Source organism: Gekko japonicus, unplaced genomic scaffold (genome assembly GCF_001447785.1).
Source record: "Gekko japonicus isolate JY-2015 unplaced genomic scaffold, Gekko_japonicus_V1.1 scaffold547, whole genome shotgun sequence".
In the NCBI taxonomy this organism is placed as follows: Eukaryota; Metazoa; Chordata; class Lepidosauria; order Squamata; family Gekkonidae; genus Gekko; species Gekko japonicus.
In genome coordinates, this window is record NW_015167551.1 from 327,248 (window position 1) to 350,926 (window position 23,679).

At 47.9% G+C, this 23,679-nt stretch overlaps 1 protein-coding gene across 1 annotated transcript; it reads right to left on the minus strand.

Moving 5' to 3' along the window:
• Window positions 1-3,308: 3,308 nt before the first annotated feature.
• On the minus strand, window positions 3,309-23,430 carry GALE (UDP-galactose-4-epimerase). Its single transcript, XM_015413698.1, has 11 exons — window positions 23,377-23,430; window positions 15,322-15,447; window positions 14,366-14,481; window positions 13,049-13,162; window positions 10,645-10,821; window positions 10,431-10,544; window positions 10,283-10,349; window positions 5,427-5,512; window positions 4,767-4,844; window positions 3,843-3,957; window positions 3,309-3,441 (listed from the first exon to the last, which is right to left on the minus strand). The coding sequence occupies exons 2-11, from the start codon at window positions 15,440-15,442 to the stop codon at window positions 3,386-3,388; spliced, it is 1,044 nt and encodes a 347-aa protein (XP_015269184.1). The 5' UTR covers window positions 15,443-15,447; window positions 23,377-23,430; the 3' UTR covers window positions 3,309-3,385.
• Between the last annotated feature and the right edge of the window lie 249 nt (window positions 23,431-23,679).

Genomic DNA, 23,679 nt, shown 5'->3' on the forward strand with positions numbered 1-23,679 from the left:
AGTGTGAGTTTAGGGTGGAATGACTGACTTGTATATGTATTAAGGGGGAAAGATGCAGGTTAATGCCCCCCCCTCCTCCCCCCCCCCCCCCCTCCATCCAGTCATTGCCTGGTATGGTATTTGAGAATAAGCCTCTGTCCTCATGAGCCACTTTGGCCAAAGTAGGCGTGGGGAGGCCCCTCTTACCAGGCTGGTTTTGTAAACCTGCACGCCTGCTGTGAAATCAGGACTCAACTTCAGGTGGGAGTTTCTTACTACCAAGCAGAGCTGTGAGCATGGGAAGAGGAATGTAGTGGCTGCAGAATTTTTAAAATAAATTTAAAAAAAAATCCCTAGTCCTACATGTGAAAAAACATGACAACCTCCGGGCTGTCCAGTAGAGGTGCATCGCTTGACAACTCCCGCAAGCCCCTTCCAGTGCCAAGAGACTGGTCAAAAAGAGTGGGAGCTTATGTATATTTGAGAGAGGGGTCCTGAGCTGTTTTGAAAACTATTCACGTGTAAACCGAGACTGACCTGTGGCCACTTGTACTTACTTACTCTTCTCCAACTCCAGCTTGGAGAAACAGCGAGTTGTGGGTGGTGTCTTGGGGAGGGGGAAGGAGTGCGGGGGGTGGGGGGATGTGGTGCCATTTCCTCTAGGGAAACAGATCTCTGTAGGCTGAAGATCACTTACAGTTCTTGGAGAGCTCCAGGCCCCAATGTAGAGAGGGTGGGATAGTGGCCTTTTGGAAGCCCTTTAAGGTTCCTAGTATCGGGGGGGGGGGGGGTTCAGATTGGGGAAAATGTTCTCTGCTTTCCCATCTTCCCTTTGTCCAGGGTACTATAACTTCAGACTGCTTTGAAGCTAAGGGTGGAAGAACTGGTTAAGAGTATTAAAACGGCAATGGGAACCGAGCCCTCAGGGACAGCAACTCCAGTGGCTGCTTGCATAGGATCCTTGCACCCGTTGCACACAGCACTGGAGGAGCAGTAGAGTGGGAGGCTTCCTTTCTAACTCAGGCAGGTTCAGAGGATGGCTTCTGAGCTTCCTGTCATGTGACGGATGTCATGTTTGTATAACTGTGCATTCCGTTCTCCCAGATCAGCACGGAAGAGGCAAAGATGAGGGAAGAACCCTCTCCCACCAGTGCTGTACTGCTTGGATTCAGGCTTAGGTGGCAGTCAAGACAACTAACATAAGTGGCTTCTTGAGGGAGCAGCCCTAACCCTCTATGTGTGTGGGGGTATTTCCTAATCACTTATCTCCCCATCCCTGCCCCAGGAGGACTTCTAGCAGCAGCAGCAGCCCCCCCCCCCCCCCGGGGCAACATTCTTGCCTCTTGGAAGGCCAGTCCATGAAGTGAACATCCTGCGCTCGTGCTCTTTCTTCCTTCTGCCCAAGCACTGCCTATTTGGCACAGCAAGAATCAGCCAAGGATTTTGATCGACACGAAACCAGCTGCCTGCATGATGGAAGCCTAACCAACACAATTGTGCGAATTCAAGCGGGCCGTGGTAAAGCACTAAAGGGCGGGCAAATGTTTTCTCGCAGGCAGCTCTTGGCAGAGTATTGGTATGATTCAGTTCCTCCTCAGGACTTGTGCTTTTAAAAGAATGTCCATAAAGTGAACTGCCTCTGGTGCAGGGATTACTGTGGGGGCTGCCAGCAACTGCAGGTGGAGCGATTTCACAGCAAGACCAACATGATTGGTTCCTGTATGTCTCTGAGGGCACTGGGGGTGGTATTGCTTTGGGAATGATTCAGGCAATGTGGGACAAGCTTAAGATCTGGAGTGGTCAAGACAAGTTGTACCTCACTCAGAGGGCAGAAAAGAGGGGAAACTGGATAGCTGTGATAACGTTGGCTTTCCCTCATCCCTCTCCATATAAGTGGACAGGACTACTTCTAGGCTTTGTTAGCAGGAAAGGAAAACCAAGCTGCAGACCTTAGGCTGCATGTTAAGAACACAAGCGATGCCAATGTTGGATCAGGCCAAAGGCCCCTCCAGTCCAACACTCTGTGTCACACAGTGGCCAGAAATACCAGGTGCCATCAGGAGGTCCACCAGTGGGGCCAGGACATTAGAAGCCCTCCCACTGTTGACCCCCCCAAGCACCAAGAAGACAGCATCACTTGCCCCAGAACCCCTATCTATACCTTGTGGCTAATAGTCACTGATGGATCTGCTCCATATGCTTATCTAATTCCCTTTTGAAGCCGTCCATGCTTGTAGCCGCCACCACTTCTTGTGGCAGTGAATTCCAAGTGTTAATCACTCTTTGGGTGAAGATGTTGACAGTATTACTCAGGTCTATTCAACCAGCCCTGCTGTACTACAGGAGGAACCTTGGAAATCTCTTCTCCCCAAGGCTAAGGGGACTTTGACTTTCAGGACATACAATCCTGTATTACACACTGCTTTTGAAACTCTTGGCCATGCTTATGAACAGACATTTAAACCACATTTTAAGATGTTCAAGGATTCTCTGAAGAGTGAGACACACACACATTTTCTGAGCCAAAACCCGGCTGAGTCCTTTGCTGGTCTCCCCTGCTTATAGGTAATGGAAGAGAGCAACCCCAGTGGCCATTCTGATAACTTCAGCTCTCCATATGAAGGGGCTAAAATAAGCACACTCCAGCAAACGCTCATCCCACATTCCTCAATTAGGGGCTGTGCTTTTAAATGTACTTCTTCTTTGCAAAGACCTTACCTGGTATCTTATTCCAGGTAGAATGCTCAAAAGATCCCAAGTTAGTTCAATTGTCCCACGTGCATCCCCTACAAGTTTCCACAGCAGTTTTTCAGTTTACATGTTTTAATTGGTTGCCTCTTCAGCAAATGGTAGAAATGTTGACACAAGCCAGCCTCAGTTTTGTCCTCTTTTTATCAGCGGCCTCAACGGGAGGGCCCCAGTCACCACAACCAGCCTGCAGCTCACAGTTGCTGCTGGGCTCTGTGTTCGAGAGGAGCTAGCTAAGATGCTTGGCAGTGCTCACCCCCCCCCCCATTTATGCACACTGCATTTGGCATTGCCCCGGCCTCCTCTGTGTCTCCCCCTGCCCTGCCCACTTGCATCAAGACTAGTGGGGGTAAGAGAGCCAGAGCAGGGTAGTGTTCCACTGCCTCCAGCTAGAATGTGGGGAGCTCAGGCCAGAACTCCTGGCCCAGTTACCAAGGGCAACTGTGCTGCTTCTTGTGGAAAGTGAGAGATGAGCATCTTTTCGAACTACGTGGATTTTATGTGGGTCCTAGGGTGGCAGTTGAAGGAAATTTCAAAAGGGGAGGGCCCCAGCCCTCCCCCCAGGAATCCTTTTCTTCCCTGAGTGAGAAGTCCTTGAGACCCCGAGGAAGCAGCAGCACCCACAAGGCAGGAGAAATGAATGGCACTGTCTGGAGAACTAATTCTTGCTGAAGCCGGTGGGGTTCTGCGATTGCCACCTCCACAAGTCCTCACCTGAAGAGGGGAGAGGGAGGAAAGGGTTAAAAGGGTAGATGTTGCAGAACAGGACATGAGATGTGCTTGGCCCTGTGTCAATACCGCCCTCCTCAACAGCCTGCCAGCTACCATGAAATAGGGAGAAGGCCGTTTCCTTTCCTGATCTCATCAGATCTCCTAAGTGGGGTCAGCCTTGGTTAGTACTTCAGTCAAGGAAGTCCAGGGTTGCTACGCAGAGGGCAGGTGATCACAAAACACCTCGGTTTGTCTCTTGCCTTGATAACCCTACCGGGTCGGCCTAAGTTGGCTGAGGCTTGACGGCAAAAGACCCTGCCCCTGGACCAAAGGGCAAGGATCGCCAGTGTCAGTGAGAAGAGCAGCCAGCCTGTGGGTGGTCTGGAAGGGAGTGTCTTACTTACACATCTTGTCCAGCCCGAAGACAGCTTTCCAGCCCAACTCCTGCTCCGCAAGGGCAGGGTTGGCATAACAGGAGGCCACGTCCCCTTCCCGACGCGCAACAATCTTGTACTTGAGCTGAACGAAAAACAAGACAGCTTATCATCAAGCTAGGGAGGGTGGCGGTGGCAGACTGACGGGGTGCAAGAGAGACCCGAGAGAAACGAGTCTAGGGCTGCTGTTTTGGCAGAGTCCAAAGGAAGAAGAGTGGGTGGCCTTAATCCCGGCAAGGCTTCTAGAACAAGGTGTTGGGGGTGGTGCTCTGAGGCAACTGACAGCCGGCTTGCACTTTAAGCGGAACATACGCAGTAGAGTCTTCATGGGGCCATACCACTTCAGACACACAGGAGAAAAATGCAAGTGGACCAGCCAAATCCCTTTTAAAGGAAGGGCCCCAGAGTAGAGGCCACTTCAATCTCAGAGCAGAGAGAGATAAACTGGGGCCCCGGGGGCCACACAATCGGCTAAAACAATTCTGTAAACCTCCTATGCTTTGTCAGCCCACCCTGGTGTGGCTGTGGGTGACTTAGCAGGGGTGAGTTACACAGCCCTACTTCAGAAGTAACCGGGGCTGCAATCCGGTCAAGATTAAATGCTTTTTAAAGCCCCACTTATTTTTATAGGATGAGATTTAAGCATGTGCTGAACTCTCAGAGTTAAATCAAACTTCACGCAGAGCATTGAGTGAGGTGAGAGTACTCTGAACACATGTAAGTGATTTTTCTAGGAATAAGGTTCAGAAAGTGTTTTAAGTTCAGGCTGCAATAAGCACTGGAAGACTACCATAAACTGGCCCTGTTCCCGGCGCGTAGAGGGTGGTGGTCTTCCATTCCTGGACCACAGCAGGAGTTAATCCCCTCCCCACAGAACCTGGCTTGATACTTTACCTCCCTTCCCGCTGCCTTCTCCATGGCTTTGACCATCTGCAGGACAGAGTAGCCAACACCAGTCCCAAGGTTGTATATCTATAAAGAAGACATGCTTCTCTTACATTTATGTTTGTTATTTCTATAGCACCTTAAAAGAACACAAGCACACAAAATAAGCATTAGCATATATGTGACTAGTGAAATGAGAATAAAATTACGCTCACGACAAAGTACCCTTAGTTTGTCAAATACGTGCGAGCCAAAGATGATACCAGTCCTGACCAGTGTTCCCTCTAAGCTGAGTTAGTGTGAGCTAGCTCACCGTTTTTTAGCCTCTGGCTCACACATTTTTGTCTTCGCTCAGGAAGAATGGCTCCAGAGCAAACTAACTTATTCAGTAGCCAAATCGCTGGCTCACAACTTTAATGCTGGCAGCTCACAAAGTAGAATTTTTGCTCACAAGACTCCATAGCTTAGAGGGAACATTGGTCCTGACTCCATCGTACTAAGCACATCTTATGCACAAACGCCTTTGGTGTAAAAGAACTTCCCAGATCTTGAAGACAGGAATATGGTAGGAAGTCAGTCAACCAAAGGAGGGTCTGCTATCTATCAGGCAGCACATCGTTCTGCTCAAAATTGTGTGTCATCCAAAACATGTTGGAGCTTTTTACCTACCTTGCAGCCACAATTCTCCTTGAGTTTCTTCAGTGCTGCAATATGGCCCTTGGCCAGATCCACCACGTGGATGTAATCTCTAATGCCTGCCAAAGAACAAGGAAGCCCGTCAGCTAGTATTGTAGCTGCCCAGTCTCACACCCCTAGTTTATTGTCAGGCAAAAAAGGTAAAGGTTCCCTTGCTTGAAAGCCAGTCGAGTTCGACTCTAGGGTTGCAGTGCTCATCTCCGTTTCAAAGCCGAAGAGCCAGCGCTGTCCGAAGACGTTTCCGTGGTCATGTGGCCGGCATGACTAAACACCAAGGTGCACGGAACACTGTTATCTTCCCACCGAAGTGGTACCTATTTATCTACTTGCAATTTCTTGCTTTCGAACTGCTAGGTTGGCAGGAGCTGGAACTAGAGACGGGAGCTCACTCCGTCATGCGGCAACTCGGGTCTCGAACTGCTGAACTACCGACCTTCCACAGCCTGCAGTTCAGCGTCTTAACCACTTGAGCCACCGCAGCTCAAGTGTCAGGACAGAGTTTAAATATGAGGTGACCTGTCCAAAAGGTTTTGGGGGCATGAGGGATGCGGGCTTCTGTTCTGTCTAGGAAGCACCTCCACTCCCACTGCTCTCTCCTCCAGTCTGTCCCTCCTACTAAGCTGTGGGCAGGGAAGGAAGCTCTTTTTTTCCTGGCTGGGCACCTTTTGCTGCTAATTTTCATGGGCCACCGAGGACCCCCCTTCCAGCACTTGTTTGCTCTCTCTGACCAGCCAACACATTTTAATTTTGTTTTGCACCAAATATGTATGTGACATGCACAGATATTGCTCCCCTCGAGCCCTCCCCTCCAGCAGGCTGTGATGGACTGAAGCAGAAGAGACCGCTTCCCCTTCCTTCCCCAGGCAGCTCCAGAACCTGTTCAGCAGCTTTGGAAGGCAGGATGGGGAGGTGGAGGTGAGCCTCCAGCTCCTTTGGAAAGAAAGCTACTCTCATTTGGGTCCTTCCATGGTGCTCTTCTCACACACACACCCCCGGCCAGTGTTCCCTCTAAGCTGAGTTAGTGTGAGCTAGCTCACAGTTTTTTAGCCTCCGGCTCACACACTTTTGTCTTTGCTCAGGAAGGAGGGCTCCAGAGCAAACTAATTTCTGCAGCAGCCAAATGGCTCGCTCACAACTTTGATGCCAGTTGCTCACAAAGTAGAAGTTTTGCTCACAAGGCTCCACAGCTTAGAGGGGAACGTTGCCCCGGCCCACTCTGTTCTGCTGCCTTCTACACCCTAGACTCCCTTGGTGGGTCTCCCATCCCAGTACTAACCAGGGCCAACACTGCTCAGCTTCTGCAGCCTGACAAGATTGAGCTAGCCTGGGCCATCCAGGTCAGCTATGCCCAGTTCACAGCTACCCTGCAAGAGTGATTACTCAATAGCAACAGTAATAGTTCAAGCAATGGGGGGGACGGGGAAACTGCTTCCCCCACAGCTTCCCCCCCCCCCTCCACTCAGTCCTCCAAGCAGGAGAGCCTGCCCTTTTCCTTTTATCCAGGAACTGCGCCTGCCCATGACAAAAGCCAAGCTTCAGTGTCCTACACGAAACTGTAACTTATAGAGCTAGTAAGTGCTTAATATACTGTCAGGTTCCCTGTGCATTTTGTGTTTTACAGCTCGCTTGCCATTGAGAGAGGAGGTTCCTCTCTCTCTCTTTGATGTGCCCGGGGCTTGTCACCTTAGCGGGGCCAAATGTCCTGGCTTCTCAAATGTCTGTGATCCTGTTTTCTTGCTAAGTAGAGCCTACGTGCCTGGGGTGGGGGGTGGGGGAGCTGTTAGTTTGCAATGGGGGGTGGGGGCTGAAGGACTGATGGTCCACAATCCAAGAGACTCTGAGAAAGGCAAAAGAGGACTACAAAAAACAAGCGGATAAAGGGAGATGTCCTGAATGGGATTTGAATCCTGGGGACTCTTTGTACCTTTTGACAAAGAATTTGAAGGGGATCAAACTGGGGAGGAAATTGGGGTGGAAGTATATTGGCTTATTCAAGGTGTTGAAGGTTTTGAACAAGGTGGCTGTGGTACTTCAGTTACCCAAGAATCTGAGGCATATTCACCATGTGTTTCATTTCAGTCTATTAAAAAAGGATCCCGGCCCGATGTCCAGCTGCTCCACCACCTCTGATGACTGATGATGAACCCCACCATGAAGTGGAAGAGATCCTTGATTCTAAGTTGATACGGAACAAACTGTACTATTTGATTAAATGGAAGGACTCTGAGGAATTGCATAATGAGTGGGTGAAATGTAAACATGTTAGAGCTCCCTCTTTAACCTGGGCATTCCATAACAAATATCCTCACAAACCAAAGGGGTAGGAGGTCTGGGGGGGGGGTATGTCAGGCTCCCAGGCTCCCTGTGCATTTTGCAGTTTAGAGCTCACCTGCCATTGACAGAGGAGGCTCCTCTCTCTCTCTCTCTTTTTTGGCCCCCCGAAGGGGATTTTGTAATTGTATTTTCTATAAACTACAAAGAAAATAGGAAAGGGAATCTAATATCTACGGGAGAAAGGAAAGTTAACCACTAAAAACCCAATTAGTGAAGATCATTACATAAGCTTATAAGTCTAATCTATTGTTAATACAATGAGCTTGAATGTTTAAATGTAGCCAATATTCCCCCAAACCCGATATCAATTACTGTTTAAGGCAATCACAAAAGCATAAAACTTAAATGTAGCTTCTTAAAGGTGGAATTCAGAGTTCCTCTGCATCTCATTTCTTGGTGTTTCTTTTCCTCAAATCATAATTTCTTTTGGGGGCCGCAGCCCCCAACTCCGAATCAGAGTCCTCCTCGGTGGTTGAAGAAGAGTTTTCACCGCTTTCTTTACCCTGGTCTTCATCTTTGTCGTCTTTTCTGGACCTTCCCAGTTGCTGCTTCAAGAACTCATTTGCTTTCTTAACAGAGTCAATTCTTCCTTTTTTTATTTATTCTGAAGAGTAGGCCTTCGGGAACCAACCATTTGTACTGTATGTTGTTTGTAAAAACAATGCCAAGTCTTTGCATTTCTTCCTCTTCTTTCTAATTTCAAATGGAATGTCTTTTAGTATTTGTATGGTATTACCGTTGATTTTCAGGGGTATTCCTGATGTTGTTTTCAAGATTTGGTCCCTCACATGTCTTTTAAAGAATCTAACCACTATTTCTCCAGGCAGATTATTAATATATTCCGAATATGATCTATAGACCACATCCATTTTGCTTTGAAGATATTCCGTTTTCAAATCTGCCACTGGTGCAAGTAGATCACCCAATACTTGTTTTAGATTCTCTTCGTTTTTCAGTTCCAGTTGTTGTGCAGCAAAGTTCTGCTTCAAAGTAGTCAATTGCTGATTGATGTTTGTCATCTGGTCCAGCAGAGGGCGCAATGATTCAGCTAACAGCTGTGAAAGCTCGTTGGTAGCTTCTGGTCTCAGGCTTCTACTTTCTGAAGGAGGCTTGAGTTGCGATGGTTTCTCTATCTTGCCTCTCCACCCCGCCATTTTTGAGGATTGTTTACTTTTAGAAAAGTTTGCCAAAGTCTCTGTTTTCCACCAGAACACTTTGCTGCGCTCTTGTGTGCTTCTTAAATCAGTTCTAAGGCTTTTACGTCTGGTGCCCTCTTTTTAAAATGATCTGCTTGGATATTGCGTCTGGGAGTTCCCTCCCCCACTCGCTTAAATCAGAGGGGCTTTCTAGCCGAAACTTGGTGTTTTGCTTTCACCATGACTCACAGTTCATCGTTGGTCCTAGGACCCGCCTCAGGTACATGTAAAACGCCTGATCTTCACATGCTTGTCCCGGTCAGCGACTCTAGAGCCATACGGCCGCACAGCGGCAGGAACTTCAGGGCGGAGGGAAGCTTTGATTCCCCGGCATCGAGCCGGAAAAGAGGCAATCCCTCAAAAGCCCCATGGCTAGGAGCCCAAACACAAGGGCTCCGGGGGGGGGGGTAGCGGACAATCGCACCCCCTCCTATCCGCTGGCGTTCGGATTGCAACCCTGGGAGCTCACCAGGGTCACATCCGCCATCGTGCCACCAAAAACCGGAAGTCCCCCTCTCTCTCTTTGATGTGCACCTTAGTGGTGCCAAATGTCCTGGCTTCTCAAATGTCTGTGATCCTGTTTTCCTTGCTATGTAGAGGCTACGTGCCTATGGGGGGAGAACTGACTGTTAGTTCTGGTGGGCAAATACTGTGGGGTGATTGGGTCCTGATCTTTAGTGCCTTTACTTGAATCCACTATATCTGCAACCTTCACGCATTCAACTTCAGTCCTAACAATAGATGTGTCCAGGATGGTATCTATCAATTGTCTCAATAAAGTTAGCTTTCTTCAAACTGACTGGTTTTGAGAACTGATTTAACCAGTATCCTAGCATATACCCAGGGGGATGCCAAAAGCTATGCCCTCAGCTCCCCCCCCCCCCAGTTTGCTTCCACACTAGCTCTTTAGTTCCCCAACTGTTTGGGGGTTTAGGATTCCAAGTGGTAAACTTGTGTTTGACCTTGCAGGCTAATAAAGTGCCCCTTCTTTCTCCCCACTGGGGACCTAAAGCTGCTTACATCCTCCTCCTCCATTTTATCATCACAACAACCCTGTGGGGTAGGTTAGGCTGAGAGCATATGACTAGCCCAAGGTCACCCAGCAAGCGTCTACAGCAGAACAGGGATTAACACCTGGGTGTCTCAGATTCTAGTCCGGCCCTCTAAGCACTACAGCAAGTTACTTCTCAAAGGCAAAGGTGTGTGTGTGTGTTAGAGAAAAAGACAGACAGCTAAGTGGACCACTGCGCCTTGAAAGCTTTAAAGCTCTTAAAACCAAGCTGCTGTTCAGCAACTCACCTGTCCCATCCAGTGTTTTATAATCATTCCCAAACACACTCAGGAACTCCCTGCGTCCCACTGCCACCTGGAACAGACGGGAAGGAATTATTAAAATCATCTTGAGACAACTGAGGGAGCAGAGTCAACTCATCCTGTGGGCTTGTACCTGGGCAACGTAAGGCATCAGGTTGTTTGGGATGCCCTGGGGATCCTCTCCTATCCTGCCCGACTCATGGGCTCCAATAGGGTTGAAATACCGCAGAAGAACAGCATTCCAGTCCTGGGAACAGAAGTGTGGCAATCTGGTTAGAAAACTCTGGTCTTGTGGGGGGGACGGGGACGGACGACTGAGTTTCAAGGGTGCAGGGCAACTTCCTTACCGGCTCCGCCTTGCACAAATCGCGGATCATCTCTTCGATGAAGTACTTGGACTTGCCATAGGGATTGGTGCAGCCACCGACAGGATGTTTTTCATCGAGGGGGAGGTAGCTGGGGTCCCCATAGACCGTGGCTGAGCTGCTGAACACCAAATTCTTGACCCCGTGTGCTTTCATAGTCTGGGGAGAGAGGGGGTGTGGAAATGCAGACTCCCTAGATTCTCCTTCTGCCCTCACACACCATTGTTGTCCTCGCCCCATCCTCCACAGAGCAGTCAGGGCAACATATATAGTTCTCCTCTTTGTTTTTTACTCATATCACCCCTATGAGGAGGGCTAGGCTAAGAGACAGTGACTGGACCAAACGTTTCATGGCTGAGGGGGGAACCTGAACGCAGGTCTTGCTTACGCTAACCACTGCACCACACTGGTTCTCTTGAGCAGGCCATTATGGAAATGGGTTCACAAGCAGTGGCAGACTGTTCTGCTGGGGACAAGGCCTCGGAGTCTGAGTCAGCCCCCCCCCCATCCCACCCCACCATAAGGGTAGGGGTGAGCAAGTTGCATCCTAGACCAGGGATGGTCAACACAACGGATGACCCACAGTGGGGTATCTAGCCACCATCCAAGTCCCCCCCCCCAGGTCTCATGCTTGGGCCAGAGAGGCTGTGGTCCAGTGGCTGCCTGCAGAAGTCCCCGGCTTTAATCTCTGGCATCTCCAGCTACAAGGTCTTGGGAAAGGCATTTCTTCATCTGAGGTCATCTGAGGTCATCTGAGGTCGCCAGTCAGAGGAGACAGTCCTGAGCTGGTCTAAGGCAGTTTTCTACATTTGTATTGCAAGGGGAGGCTAAGCGCAGTGGTACAGGACACACTTGGCACTTGAAGATCCCACGTTCAAATTCTGAGATCTCTAGTTAAGAGATGACAGGAATCATCGTTCCCTGCCACAACTCTCCAAACCTATGTCAGAGTACACAACAGCCCTGTTGGACCAGATCCAGTGGTCCACCTAGTCCAGCATCCTGTTTCACTCAGTAGACAACTGCTTACTCTGGTGGCCAAGGACTCCCCATGATACTTCCTCCCAGAATTCGTATTCAGAAGTTTGCTCCCTTTAGTCACCATGCCTAGTAGCCATTAATGGATATCTCCTCCATGAATCTATCTAATCCCCTTTTTAGACAGGATACCAGGCTATTTGGTACATTTTTATCCTGCCCCTTGTCCAAGGACCTCAGGGCACCATTCTCCCCTCATCCACTTTATCCTCACAGCCAGGGGTCATTTTGGGGGGGGGGACGCGGGGGGACGCCATCCCCCCGGGTGAGGTGCGGGAGGGCGGGGCCTGGAGCTCCCTGCTGGTGCCCGCTGGAGGTCGCCGCCGGCTGTGGGGAGGACACACTTCCGGTGATGTCAGGGGGTGTGGCATATGCTAATGAGTTATGCTAATGAGTCCCCCTAGCTCTTTTTCTACGAAATGACCCCTAGGCTCAGAGAAAGAGACATGCCCATGGCCACCCACCCAGCTTCCACTGCAGACGTGGGGATTCAAACCTAGTTCTCCCAGATTCTAGTCCAACACTAACCACAGTGGCTCTGTAGATGGGCCAATGGTCCGATTTGGTATCAGAGAGCTTCTGATGTTTGTAGACTTTGGGCAGCAGGTATCCTTAAGCATCTTTGCTTCTGTCCCAGCCAGCATCCCTTGCAACTATAAGCGAGAGGAGCTGCTTCTTTCTAGAATATCAGCTCTCATCGTTACGCTTAGGGGGGATTCTGACTTAGAGGCGTTCAGTCATAATCCCACAGATGGTAGCTTCGCCCCATTGGCTCCTCAGCCAAGCACATACACCAAATGTCTGAAACCGCGGTTCCTCTCGTACTGAGCAGGATTACTATGGCAACAACACATCATCATCAGGACTCCTGCTCAGATCAGAAATCATTTCCAACACCCCTGCAAGGCATCACTTCTGACATGGCCAGCATCCTACATCAAGGGGCCAGCAGCCTCCGGGGAGTCCTCTCTGACTTCACAGGGGTGCATGCTGGGTCAGATGCAGCACTTTGCATAAAGGTTATCAGCACACCTGGCAGGTGCACACACATACAGGGACCAGCTGCTTTGGGCCAAATCCAGCTGCAGTAACACTGTGGCCAGGGAATTGCGCGTGCGCACGTGCATGGGGGGAGAATCAAACTCCTCACACTGGAGAAGGTGGCTGTCCCTGGCCTAGACTGATGCAGAGACATTTTCTTCCTCTTCCAGTATGCCTGGACCTTCCTTTCTCTCAAGATTCATGCCCTGTGCGAATGGGACAAACACACATTCTCATCCCGGGGATTTTTAGCATGGGTCAGAGAGATTCATGTGCATGGGGGGGCTCAAGGCAACCTACTGCTTACCTCCAGCAAGTGGATGGTCCCAGTGAGGTTCACCTTGTAGTACTCTAGTGGCTTCTCGACCGACTCTCCGACTGCTTTGAGGCCTGCAAAATGCATCACGGCTGAGAAGCAATGCTGTTAAGGAAAAGCAGAAGGAAGGGGCATTTTTAAGGACCTCTGTGCCAAAGTGGATTCCTGCAAGCTGTTCTTCCAGAGAGTTGGCTATGGCAGCCATGCTAGGAAGAGCAACTGCAATGTAGTGGGAATGTCTTTGTTGCAGTAAAGGAGCCAGATGATACTCCAGCACCATCTGCAGTTGGACTGCTTTCGGCCAAGTCTCCTCTCCCATGTCCTGTTGCAGATGCAACCTCACAGGGCCAGCCCAGACGTGATGCCCAGACGTTTCATGAGTGCAGCTCTTGGGGGTTATATTTCCCTTTTTAACTGTGTATGTGCATGGGCCCTGCGTGCACTTGCTATTTGGGGGGAGGGTACCCACTGGGAGCTCCGTTCACATGAACACCAAGGGATTATAAAAGCCCTCCGCCCCACCCCAAAGCTGAGCACAGGCAAGAAACAGGAGCTCTTCTGTCCCCTACAAAGAGACTCCAGCATGGCCCAAGCTCACTATGGCTATAGACATTGGAAACCTCCAGCAAGGGGGCAAGTCCCTGGCACTGTCCCACGGTATGAGTAAAAACTGACCGGGGGGGTGTGTGAAGAAGGAAGCAGGGCCCCCATACCCATCATTTTTTTTTAAATAAATTTTTTTATTAATTTTTCTAAAATAACAATCAACAAAAACATTTCAAACACAAACCATAACCTAAACTGTTACATATTACATATTCATAAAGCTTTGAAAGCCCAATACAAAATATTCATCTGAAGTTTTTTCTAATACATGTATCACAAACAGATCTTCTCAATAACATTTACAGAGCCCATTCTTTTTGTATAAATGCATAATATTGTGAATTTTGTGCTGTATTTATATTTTCTAATATAAATTCCAAGTTTTCCAAAACGGGACGCCATCTGCCGAAGAAATCCAGAGATTTAGTATAGTCTTCTAAGCCAGAAAGCCTTTCTGAAATTTTGTCCATTAGGAAATGTTCCCATATTTTAGAATACCATAATTTTATTGGTATCGATTTACTGCTCTTCCAAGTCTGTGCTATTGTTGTTTGTGCGGCTGCTATCAATATTGTAAGCAATTCTTTGGAATATAATGGAATGGAAATATCGTGCCAATTGTGTAGTAATAAAATCTCTGGCTTTCTTGGCCCCCATACCCATCATGACAGAGACAGCACAGTTGGGGCCAGGCCTTCTCACCTTCTGGAAGAGCTCCTGGAGGCCAGCTTCATCGAGAACGTCCAGCTCCTGGAAAAGGATCTCCTTTCCCACGATCTCCTGCACCCGCCGAATGCTCTCGGGCAATGCCTTGCCCCCTGGGGGAGGAGAGTCTGCTTTTGACACCATGGCAGACACCTGGCCTCATGGCCGGTCCACTGATGCTTTTTGGACAAGGCCCCGGAGTCTGAGTTAGCCCCCCCCAATCCCATCCCACCATAAGGGTAAGGGGTGAGCAAGTTGCAACTAACACCCCAGGAACTGAAATCTGGCACTTGGGGACAGACACGTCAGGCCTCCAGACAAGTCCCTGAGCCCCAAGGACTCTCTTCCTGCCACTTTATTCCTTCCTTTGTGTGCAAGCAGAGTTTTGTTTAGACAAGGAAAAAGCATTCACCCACAATCCACTTTAATCCAGTTTAATCAAGGAGATGCCATGCAAGTGTGAGGTCCCATGGCTGGCATCAGGTTTAAATCAAGCCTGCCTCTCAGGGTGGGACTAGTGACACTGGCCATTTCCTGACCCTTTTAACCTTCTTTTAAATACGTGCAATTCAGCCGCTGGGGCTGTGATCTAAAACAGCAAGGGTTTGCACAGCACCCAATTGGGGGGGAAAGTTAAAACTCGTTTTCAGTTATGGATCTGTATCAGAAAAGCCACACTAATGCCAAAACTGACCCCTGAGCTCTAAGAATGCATTTAGTAACATTATTTATTTGCTTGTACAGAAACAGTCTCTGTTTGCTATGTTTTGGAATAGTGAATTCCATTATTGAGTTCAATCTTATGAAAAGAATAGCATTACCAACACTTTCAAGATTGTATCTAAAGAGAACACATTGCCATAAGCTAACTTGGCGGTGCCAAGCTGAGATCACTATGGCCAGATCTCCCTGATCTAGACACTGCAGAGTATGGCTCAGTCCCTGCCCCTTACCTCGGATGGCATTGTGAAAATTATCAATGACCACAGGACTGTAGCCCGCCTCGACCAGTTCCAGCACACAATGACTCCCTATGTAGCCAGCTCCACCTGTCACGAGGACCTTCTCTGACATCTTACCTGGAACGACACAAAGAAGCCTCATGAGAGGGCCCCAATCCCTCTTCTAACAGCCAAAGGAACCCTAAAGAGAACTAAGTGCAGTGAAGTTCCCTGCTGAGGTGGACCTGAATGGCATGCATTCCTTTCTATAGTATACCTCCTTTAGCACTGTAATTGTGTTCCTGAAAAGAGAAAGCTGAGTGAAACGATGGTATATCAAGGTATCAATAATGGGAATGTCTGTCACTTTTGGCACTGACCATATTTACTTCTGGCAGGACTGATTATGTTATAGAACTGCTCCCCCAGGCCCCCCATTTTATTTTTTATTTTTTTTTAATTATACCCAGGAAAAAGAGTGTTCAAATGAAAAAGCTCTATAGAAAAGAGAAAGCATGGTGAGGTGGCTAGAATGCCAATTAACAGGCACTCATAGGCTTGTAGACAAAGTGAAGTTATATGAAGAGCAAAATTATATAAAATACAAAACCAACCCCCCCAAGTTAAATATCCCTATAGTCTCCAAAATTACAGGGTACAGCGGTGCCCTGGGTACAGTATAGGATGTGGGAGGTCTGTGTTCAGATCCCTGCTCAGCCACAAAGTGAACATGCAAGCCATAGACAACTTAGTTACCTTGATAGCAACTTTGCAAGACAGATAACAAGTCAGCTTTCGGTGCTGAAAAGTGACATATGAAAGGCACTGGTAGGGGGAACCTAATGTGTTTTAGCCCCCTCCAAAAACATATATTTGAGAAGGAAAACTGCAGATCTCTCTCTCATCCTGTGGGCTTGGAAATGTTTCTATTTATCTTTGTAGGTTCTGTATAGAACAGATTAAGTCCTCGCCCAGGTGGTGGTAGGGGGCATACAGTTGGGAAATGAAAGTATCCAGTAGATGTCATGACAAGAATAAATGTCATGAAAGGGTTAATGCAAAGAACAAGGATTTAAAAAAAAAAATTAGCGGCAGCTACTAGGCGACACAAAATAGGTAGTTCAGAAGGGGCTCTGAAGGTGCATAAAAGCATTAAGAGCAAGGGTGGAGGGGGGGTGGTCCAGTGTACAGAGTAGCATAGTGGAAGGATCAAAAAGGATTTAATTTGACCAAAGGGGCGGCTTGCCCAATAAAGGTATTTCAGCATCCTTCTCTGAGTGTTCAGCTTTATTTATTTTTTTAAGTTTCTAGTCTTTAGGGAAAAGGTGATAAGGTGCTGGGGCTGGATTCTGCAAATCTGTCCTGTGAGGTCTTTTTCCCCAGTGCAAGAAATGCAGAGGCTTCGTGCACTGGGCTGCTGTTGATGGAGTGGGTCCAAGGGATCTAATCCTTTCAGGTGATTACGGAGCACTTGTTTAATAACGTTTTTTTAAAAACTAAGTTTTCAACCATACTTGCAACCCCCCAAATTCAGACACTCTGTTTCACATTGATTTTCAGTAGTGCCCCACTCAGCGTACCCAGAGACCACAGCATCATCCCAAAGTTCCTGGTTATGGGTCTGCTATCCACCCCCACCCCCCAATTCCTTCTATGCTTGAAACTGGCTGGCAAGGACAATTCCAGAGGAGTGGCCATGTTGATGTTGGGGGGCAGGTGGAGAAGTGTGGTGGCACCTTAAAGACTGAACACATTTATTCCAATGTGAGCTTCCATGAGACAGAGAGCATGTGCAGAATGCTCCCTCTGACCATGTGCAGAATGCCCACAACTGAATCACCAAAACCAACTCTTAACAAATTTAGGCAGGTCTGAATTCTCAGAGCTCTCAAACTAAGCAAGGAGAAGAAAACTCACTGCCATGGTCCACCCACCCTTTAAACTATCCTTCATTCAAACATATACATGAAATACCTCTACATTTAATTAAAATTAAAAGCACAGGAATAAAAATTACCTTCCTTTAGGTTCTGCTGCCCACTAAAAGCATCCAGAGGAACAGGCTCTACAAGGGCTCTGACCCGGAGGGCAAGCCAAGTCACTGTGAAGACCCACCCGTTCTGCCCAGGAAGAAGCAGCAGCCGGCACAGAGAGCCACCTGGAAAGCACACTGCCCCCGCCTGCCAGGGCACAGCCCTTCCCCACCCTGCAGGCTGGTGAGCTGCCTGCCTCAGCCCTCCTGGATGTCTTTCCTGGGCAAGATGAAGGAGGTTTCTGTCCTCCTGCTCTCCAGAGAGCGAGGCAAGGCCTTAACAGGAAGCAATGGTCCAGGGTTTCCTCCCCAAATGGGGATTTGGTGGAGAACAAGACACCACTTCTTCTCAAACCTGCCTGGAACAGAAGCTGTCAGAATAGCAGCCAGGCAGAGGATGACCAAGCAACCACTTGCCCCCTCCAAAGGCCAAAACAAACATTTGTGAGAGAGAGAGAGAGAGAGAGAAAGAAAGAGAGAGAAAGAGAGAGAAAGAGAGAGAAAGAGAGAGAAAGAGAGAGAAAGAGAGAGAAAGAGAGAGAAAGAGAGAGAAAGAGAGAGAAAGAGAGAAAGAGAAAGAGAAAGAGAAAGAGAAAGAGAAAGAGAGAAAGAAAGAGAGAAAGAGAGAAAGAAAGAGAGAAAGAGGGAGGGAGGGAGGGAAACCCATTCAGCTTGGACCAGGACTACGGTCGGTGACCAACCTCCAGGTGGAACCTGGAGACCTCCCAGAATTACAGCTGACCTCCAGATGATAGAGATCCGTTCCCCTGGAGAAAATGCCAGCATTATAGCATGCTGAGATCTCTCCCCTCCCCAGACTCCACCCCTAGATCTCCAGGAATTTCCCAACATGGGGCTGACAACCCTAATTTGGGCTTAAATCCCACCTTAGCCATGTTCAGCCACAGTTGTGGACATCTGCTACCTCTGTCTCACTTCCCCCCCTCATCTAGTCTATAAAATGGGAATATTGGTGTTCTCTCACAACAGTGCTGGGTGGATGAATGAGGTAAGACCTTGTTAACCACCTTCAGATGTGAAAGTAGGCAGGGTAGGGGCCAATTAGAGTTGCCAGCTCTGGGTTGAGAAATACCTGGAGATTTTTGGGGTGGAGCCTGAGAAGAGTGGTGTTTAGGGAGGGGAGGGACGTTAATGGGATATAAGGCCATAGAGGCCACCTTCCAAAGCAGCCATTTTCTCCTGGAGATCAGTTGTAATAGTGGAAGATCTCCAGTCACCACCTGAAGATTGGCAACCCTCGGGCCAGTACAGGATAGGGGCAGGGAGGTAAAAAATTCCACAGACCTATTCCATTTGCAGGACCTTCATCTGACCCAAGATGCTCTTGTAATGGGGAAGGCTCTTTGGAATAGAAAAAAGTCCCACTGCTACAGAAATGGACACTATACTCCATGTATTCCTCAGCCGTAATGAGGTCAATTGGCCTGTGGAGTCCCATGCCTCCTCCCACTTGTAATTTTTTAAATAAAAAGCAACATGTACACTGATAGCGTTGGGGTTATTTTTACCCCAATTGCACTTTTATGGCGAAATAGACAAAATACAGGGTGAAACTGATAATGATTATTATCTTATATTCCCCTTGCCCCTGTGGTTTGCTTTTGTGTTCTTCTACTGCCAAAGGGAAATACTGAACAGGTTGATTTTTTTTTCTTGGCAGCTAACAGAATGCTTGATGCAACCCCAAGCTTTTGTTGTTGTTTTTAAATCAAAGACACAATAAAAACAAAACAAGTGTACTTTACTAATTAAGGATGTGTAGAGCCAACCCCACCCCCCAAATCACAGATTTAGTGGTCCATTGACCCTATGCATAGAAACACCCTGGATTAGTAAAATACATTTTTTTTGTTCAGGCAAAGGGTAAGAACGTTTATTAGGGTGCTGCAGTGTCTTAGAGGTTAAGATGCTGAGCTGCAGACCGGGGCAGTTCGAGACCCTAGAGCTGCGTGATGGAGTGAGCTCCCATCTCTGGCCCCAGCTCCTGCCAACCTAGCAGTTCATTCTCAGAATAGAACAGCTAAAACATAAAATATGATCAGCAGCTTTTATTATCTAGATAAATACGGTGTGTGTGCATGTGTGTGTGTGCAGTGGGGTGACAGGTAAGTAGTGCTCTGGCAATCAGAATCCACACATAGCTCCCACACAGAGACTTGGAAGAAGTTGTAACCTAAAAAACTTCAGTGCACACACTGTGAGTGTGCTAGCCAAATTTTTAAATGGCATGTCCAAAATCTCCACCCCCAAAGGTATAAAGGGGACAGCAATTTACTGGGGTTGGGTACGATAAAACAGGGCCGTCCTCTATCGAACTGAGAAAGTCTGAACAAAAGGGATTTCTTCTCCAGTTCAAGCCCTGACTTTGCATTGTAATAAAGTTGTCCAACAGACATTTGCTTCTGCAACTACATTTGACCTAATTCAAAACAATGATTTTTTTTTTTCAAAAAAAGAGTTATTAGCCAGAACAGGAGCCCAAAGTGACTTTCAGCTACTACAAAACTTTTCCCCTCCCATTTCTCACTGTCTGGTCAGATCCCCACCCCTAAATACTAAGCCTGGATCCAAACCCACAGTTCAATCCATTTTTTGCTGGCTTTAGACAACCTCTGCTGAATAATTATTAACGTGAGTGCTTTTATTGCTAAGATAAAGAGGAAAAAACTGGTGATTTTCTGCCAACAAAAAGATCTCTGGCGATTACTGCCGATCAAAATCAGCAACAGCGCTGTTTTCTCACCCTTCCCCAGTAGGGTTGCCAGCTTTTAATTTCCCCCATATTGTGGGTCCTGCATTTCCTGGCACATAGGCATTTAGCAGACCAACTTTCCCTGGCCTGGAGAACAAAAGCACTATGGAAAATTTCACTCAGGTAAGGTTGCCAACCTCCAGATGGGGCCTGGAAATCTGGAATTACAACGATCTCCAGGCGAAAGAGATCAGTTTCCCTGGAGGAAATGGCAGCTTTGGAGGCTGGACTCTGGCATTATACCCTAATGAGGCCCCTCTCCAAATCCCAGCCCCCAGGGTCCACCCCCCAAATCTCCAGGAATTTCCCAATCCAGACTTGGCAACCCTACTTCTGTTGGATATTGTAACTCTGCATGCAAGAGGATCTGGGAGGGAAAAGGTTAAGAGAATTCTCTCTCTCTCTCTGGTACACTTGGCAATGGGCCCCACTCTCTCAGCGGCTGATATGGAGCCTCTTTGGCTGTTGCTTGTCTTCTGTTTCATTTTATACAGGACCTCTCTTCTTTTATTTCTCTTACATAGGCTTGGAGCTGTAGCAAGTTAACCTTTTTGAACTTAATCTGTTCACAATAAGTTAAATGTACCTACATGAAAGGGGGTTTTTTTGGTAAATAAAAATTCTTTCTCTCTTTACCATTGGAGTCAGGTCATCTTTGTAATTTGTTTGAATAGCATTTTTCCTTAACCGGGAAATATGGAGGATTGTGGATACTGCGTAAAACTTTTGTGCTTTCAAGGAAAATGATTTTTTTTTTAACATCTAACCCAATAACTTCACCTAATTTTGTACATCAACCTGTTTAAAAAAAAAAAAAAAGGGAGCAAGGCCCATCCAAATGCTGGCAACCGGATTCCAGCATTATTTGTTTGTTTGGGGGGGGGGGGAGAGAACAGACGTCAGCACCAGTTCAGTTCATTTCATTTCCTGCTTGACCAGTGTGCGTGAGCAGAGCCATGTGATACAGGAATGGACAGTGACATGGCCAGAAGCCAGCAGGATGTAGAGGTGTCAGTGTTCCAGATTTCTGACTGGAGACAAAACAGGGAAGGGAATGAATGAATTTAACTTCCCCCTGCAGGACAGCAAGTACAATATTAACCAACTGGGCCTGCACAGCCTAAGACACAGGTTTATTCTGATATGAGCCTTTTCCCCCTGGAACTTATAGCCTGTTTTCTAAGAGGACTAAGAATATGGCAGGATTGTGTAAAAACTGACTCACAGCCACATCATCAGCACCATGCCACATGGCTTTGCTGGCACACTGTACATGGCCACTCCTCTGGGACCTTGAAGTGCCAACAAAGGCAAAAAAGAACTACAACCTGTTAATGACATGTGGGTGTGGAAAAGTCAATTCATACAGACCGTGCCAAGCAGGAAAGGAAAAAGAAGAAAGCCCCATATACTGATTCAGCCCTCAGTCAGTGAACTGCCTGTGCAAATCTTCAGTTTTCTTCAACCCTATTGTTGCTCCCTGTTATACACACACACACACACCTGCCAATATTCAAAGGTCTGGAAGATCCTTCAATCCTAACATCAAAAATCCCTACTATGCCACCTGGAATTGTGTATATATGTATAGTTGCATAGCATATGAATAGATGGGAGACCACCAAGAAAGACTGGGCTCCTACGCAGAGGAAGACAATGGCAGACTGCTTCTGCTCATCTCTTGCATTGAAAACTCCACGAGGTGGAACTTTATGGAGTCACCATCAATGTTCCCTCTAAGCTGTGGAGTCTTGTGAGCAAAAATTCTACTTTGTGAGCTACTGGCATTAAAGTTGTGAGCGAGCAAGTTGGCTACTGCATAAATCAGTCTGCTCTTGAGTCATCCTTCCTGAGCTAAGACAAAAATCTGTGAGCTGGAGGCTAAAAAGCTGTAGCTAGCTCACACTAACTCAGCTTAGAGGGAACACTGGTCACCATGAGTTGGTTGTTACTCAGTGGCAAGATTTTACCTTCACAACTGCAAAAACATTTCATTAAGTGAGGATTAGCCCCAATCAGTGGAAAGCAGGGACATGCAAGTGGACACGGCACACAACTTGGAGGGGTAAGTGAGCCTCTGGGGAAGTTGCGAGCCAGCAGGTCACGGCTAGCAGAGGAAAGAATGGAATTCATGCCTAGAACTCTACCACGAAGAGAGGCCTGCACTGGGGTCCTCCTATCCATTTTTTAAAACTAGTTTTGTCCCTGTGCTTTTAAAGACAGCCTTTCAAATAAATTCACCAGAGTTACTAGCCCACCAAATAAATAAATAAAAATCACAAGCCCACTACCCTATGCAATAGCAATCATCATTCTCCAGGGCCCCTCCAAAAGGGCGAGAATTCTTCATTATAAAGCCTGTTTTCTTGATCACTTGGAGGCAATTCTAAATCACCACAAGGGACCACATCTATGCAGATGGCAGATAAAACAGCAAACCCTCTACCATGTCACAGACAACAACTGGGATGCTTTGGTTACAGCCCTATTCTCACACAAGATTTATGCCCACCTCAGTGCTCCCACTGAAAGGCAGTAGCTTGCCTTAAAAGGACTGAAAGGCAGAGTTATTCAGAAAGGAAATAGGACCACAGCACTTCAGAACAAACCTCCTGCTGAAACTGTAAGCAGTGCGCTACAAGGCGCTTTAATGCTCATGCTTATACATTCACTTGTGCCAGGGTACCTGAAACATGGGGTAGCACACAATCACCCAAATAGATGAGGATATAGTAGGAACACAGACTCAGCGCTTCAAAAATGACTCTCCTGTTGAAATGGCACCTGATGCGCAACAGAACACCTTCATGCTCATGTGCAGGCATTGCTTTGCACATATGCATTTGCCTCCCCTATTCCTCTGGCCCGAAAGGTCCAGAGGAAAGGGAGTGGAAACCAGGAGATGCAGCATCCCACCAACTCGCATTACCTTTCTGAAGAGTGCACTCCCTAAAATTGCCAGGGGCGGATGGCAGAAGTGTGCAGGCAGTTTGGCACACTGGAAAGGAGCAAAGGAAATTTTTCCCGGCAGAGAGAAGGAAGAGGTGGGAGAGTTTTACCTGTCCCATTGCTATACTCGTATCTGCTGTTAAAAGAACCGGAGCAGAGCCAGTTGGGGGGGAGTTGGCAATCCAATTATACAGCACTCTATCAGAACCTCAGCCTTATTAGCCACCTCCTCCCCACAATGGAAAAAGTGCAAATCACCCCAATTCCCGGGGCGACCACCTCCCCAGAAGCACCCGCGAACGGACACACTTACCGACCGCAAACCCCTATCAAGCAATGAAGGTGCCTTCTGTGGCGCGGCCCCTTTAAGACCTCCGCGTTCTGCCTCCTCCCTTCTCTCCTCCAGGTCCCGCCCACCCCGTAGCATGGCGACACGCAACCGCTTCCCCATAGCAACCTGTCTCTCTTTTCTCGTTCAGCTCCGCCTCCTCGATACGGGACGTTGCAAGAGCCAAACCAAAACGGGACGAAGGAAACGCACAGGGTTGGTGTTCGCTGCGAAGTCCTAAAAACGTTATTAGTGTGTTGAGCACAAATAACGATGAGGAAGAGTCCT

Excerpts from the sequence above, each read along its gene's own strand:
- GALE (XM_015413698.1), bottom strand. The coding sequence starts at position 15,442 with ATGTCAGAGAAGGTCCTCGTGACAGGTGGAGCTGGCTACATAGGGAGT. Across the intron at positions 14,482-15,321 it reads TTTTCACAATGCCATCCGAG|GGGGCAAGGCATTGCCCGAG; the intron begins GTAAGGGGCAGG and ends CTCCTCCCCCAG. Across the intron at positions 13,163-14,365 it reads TCCAGGAGCTCTTCCAGAAG|CATTGCTTCTCAGCCGTGAT; the intron begins GTGAGAAGGCCT and ends TTTCCTTAACAG.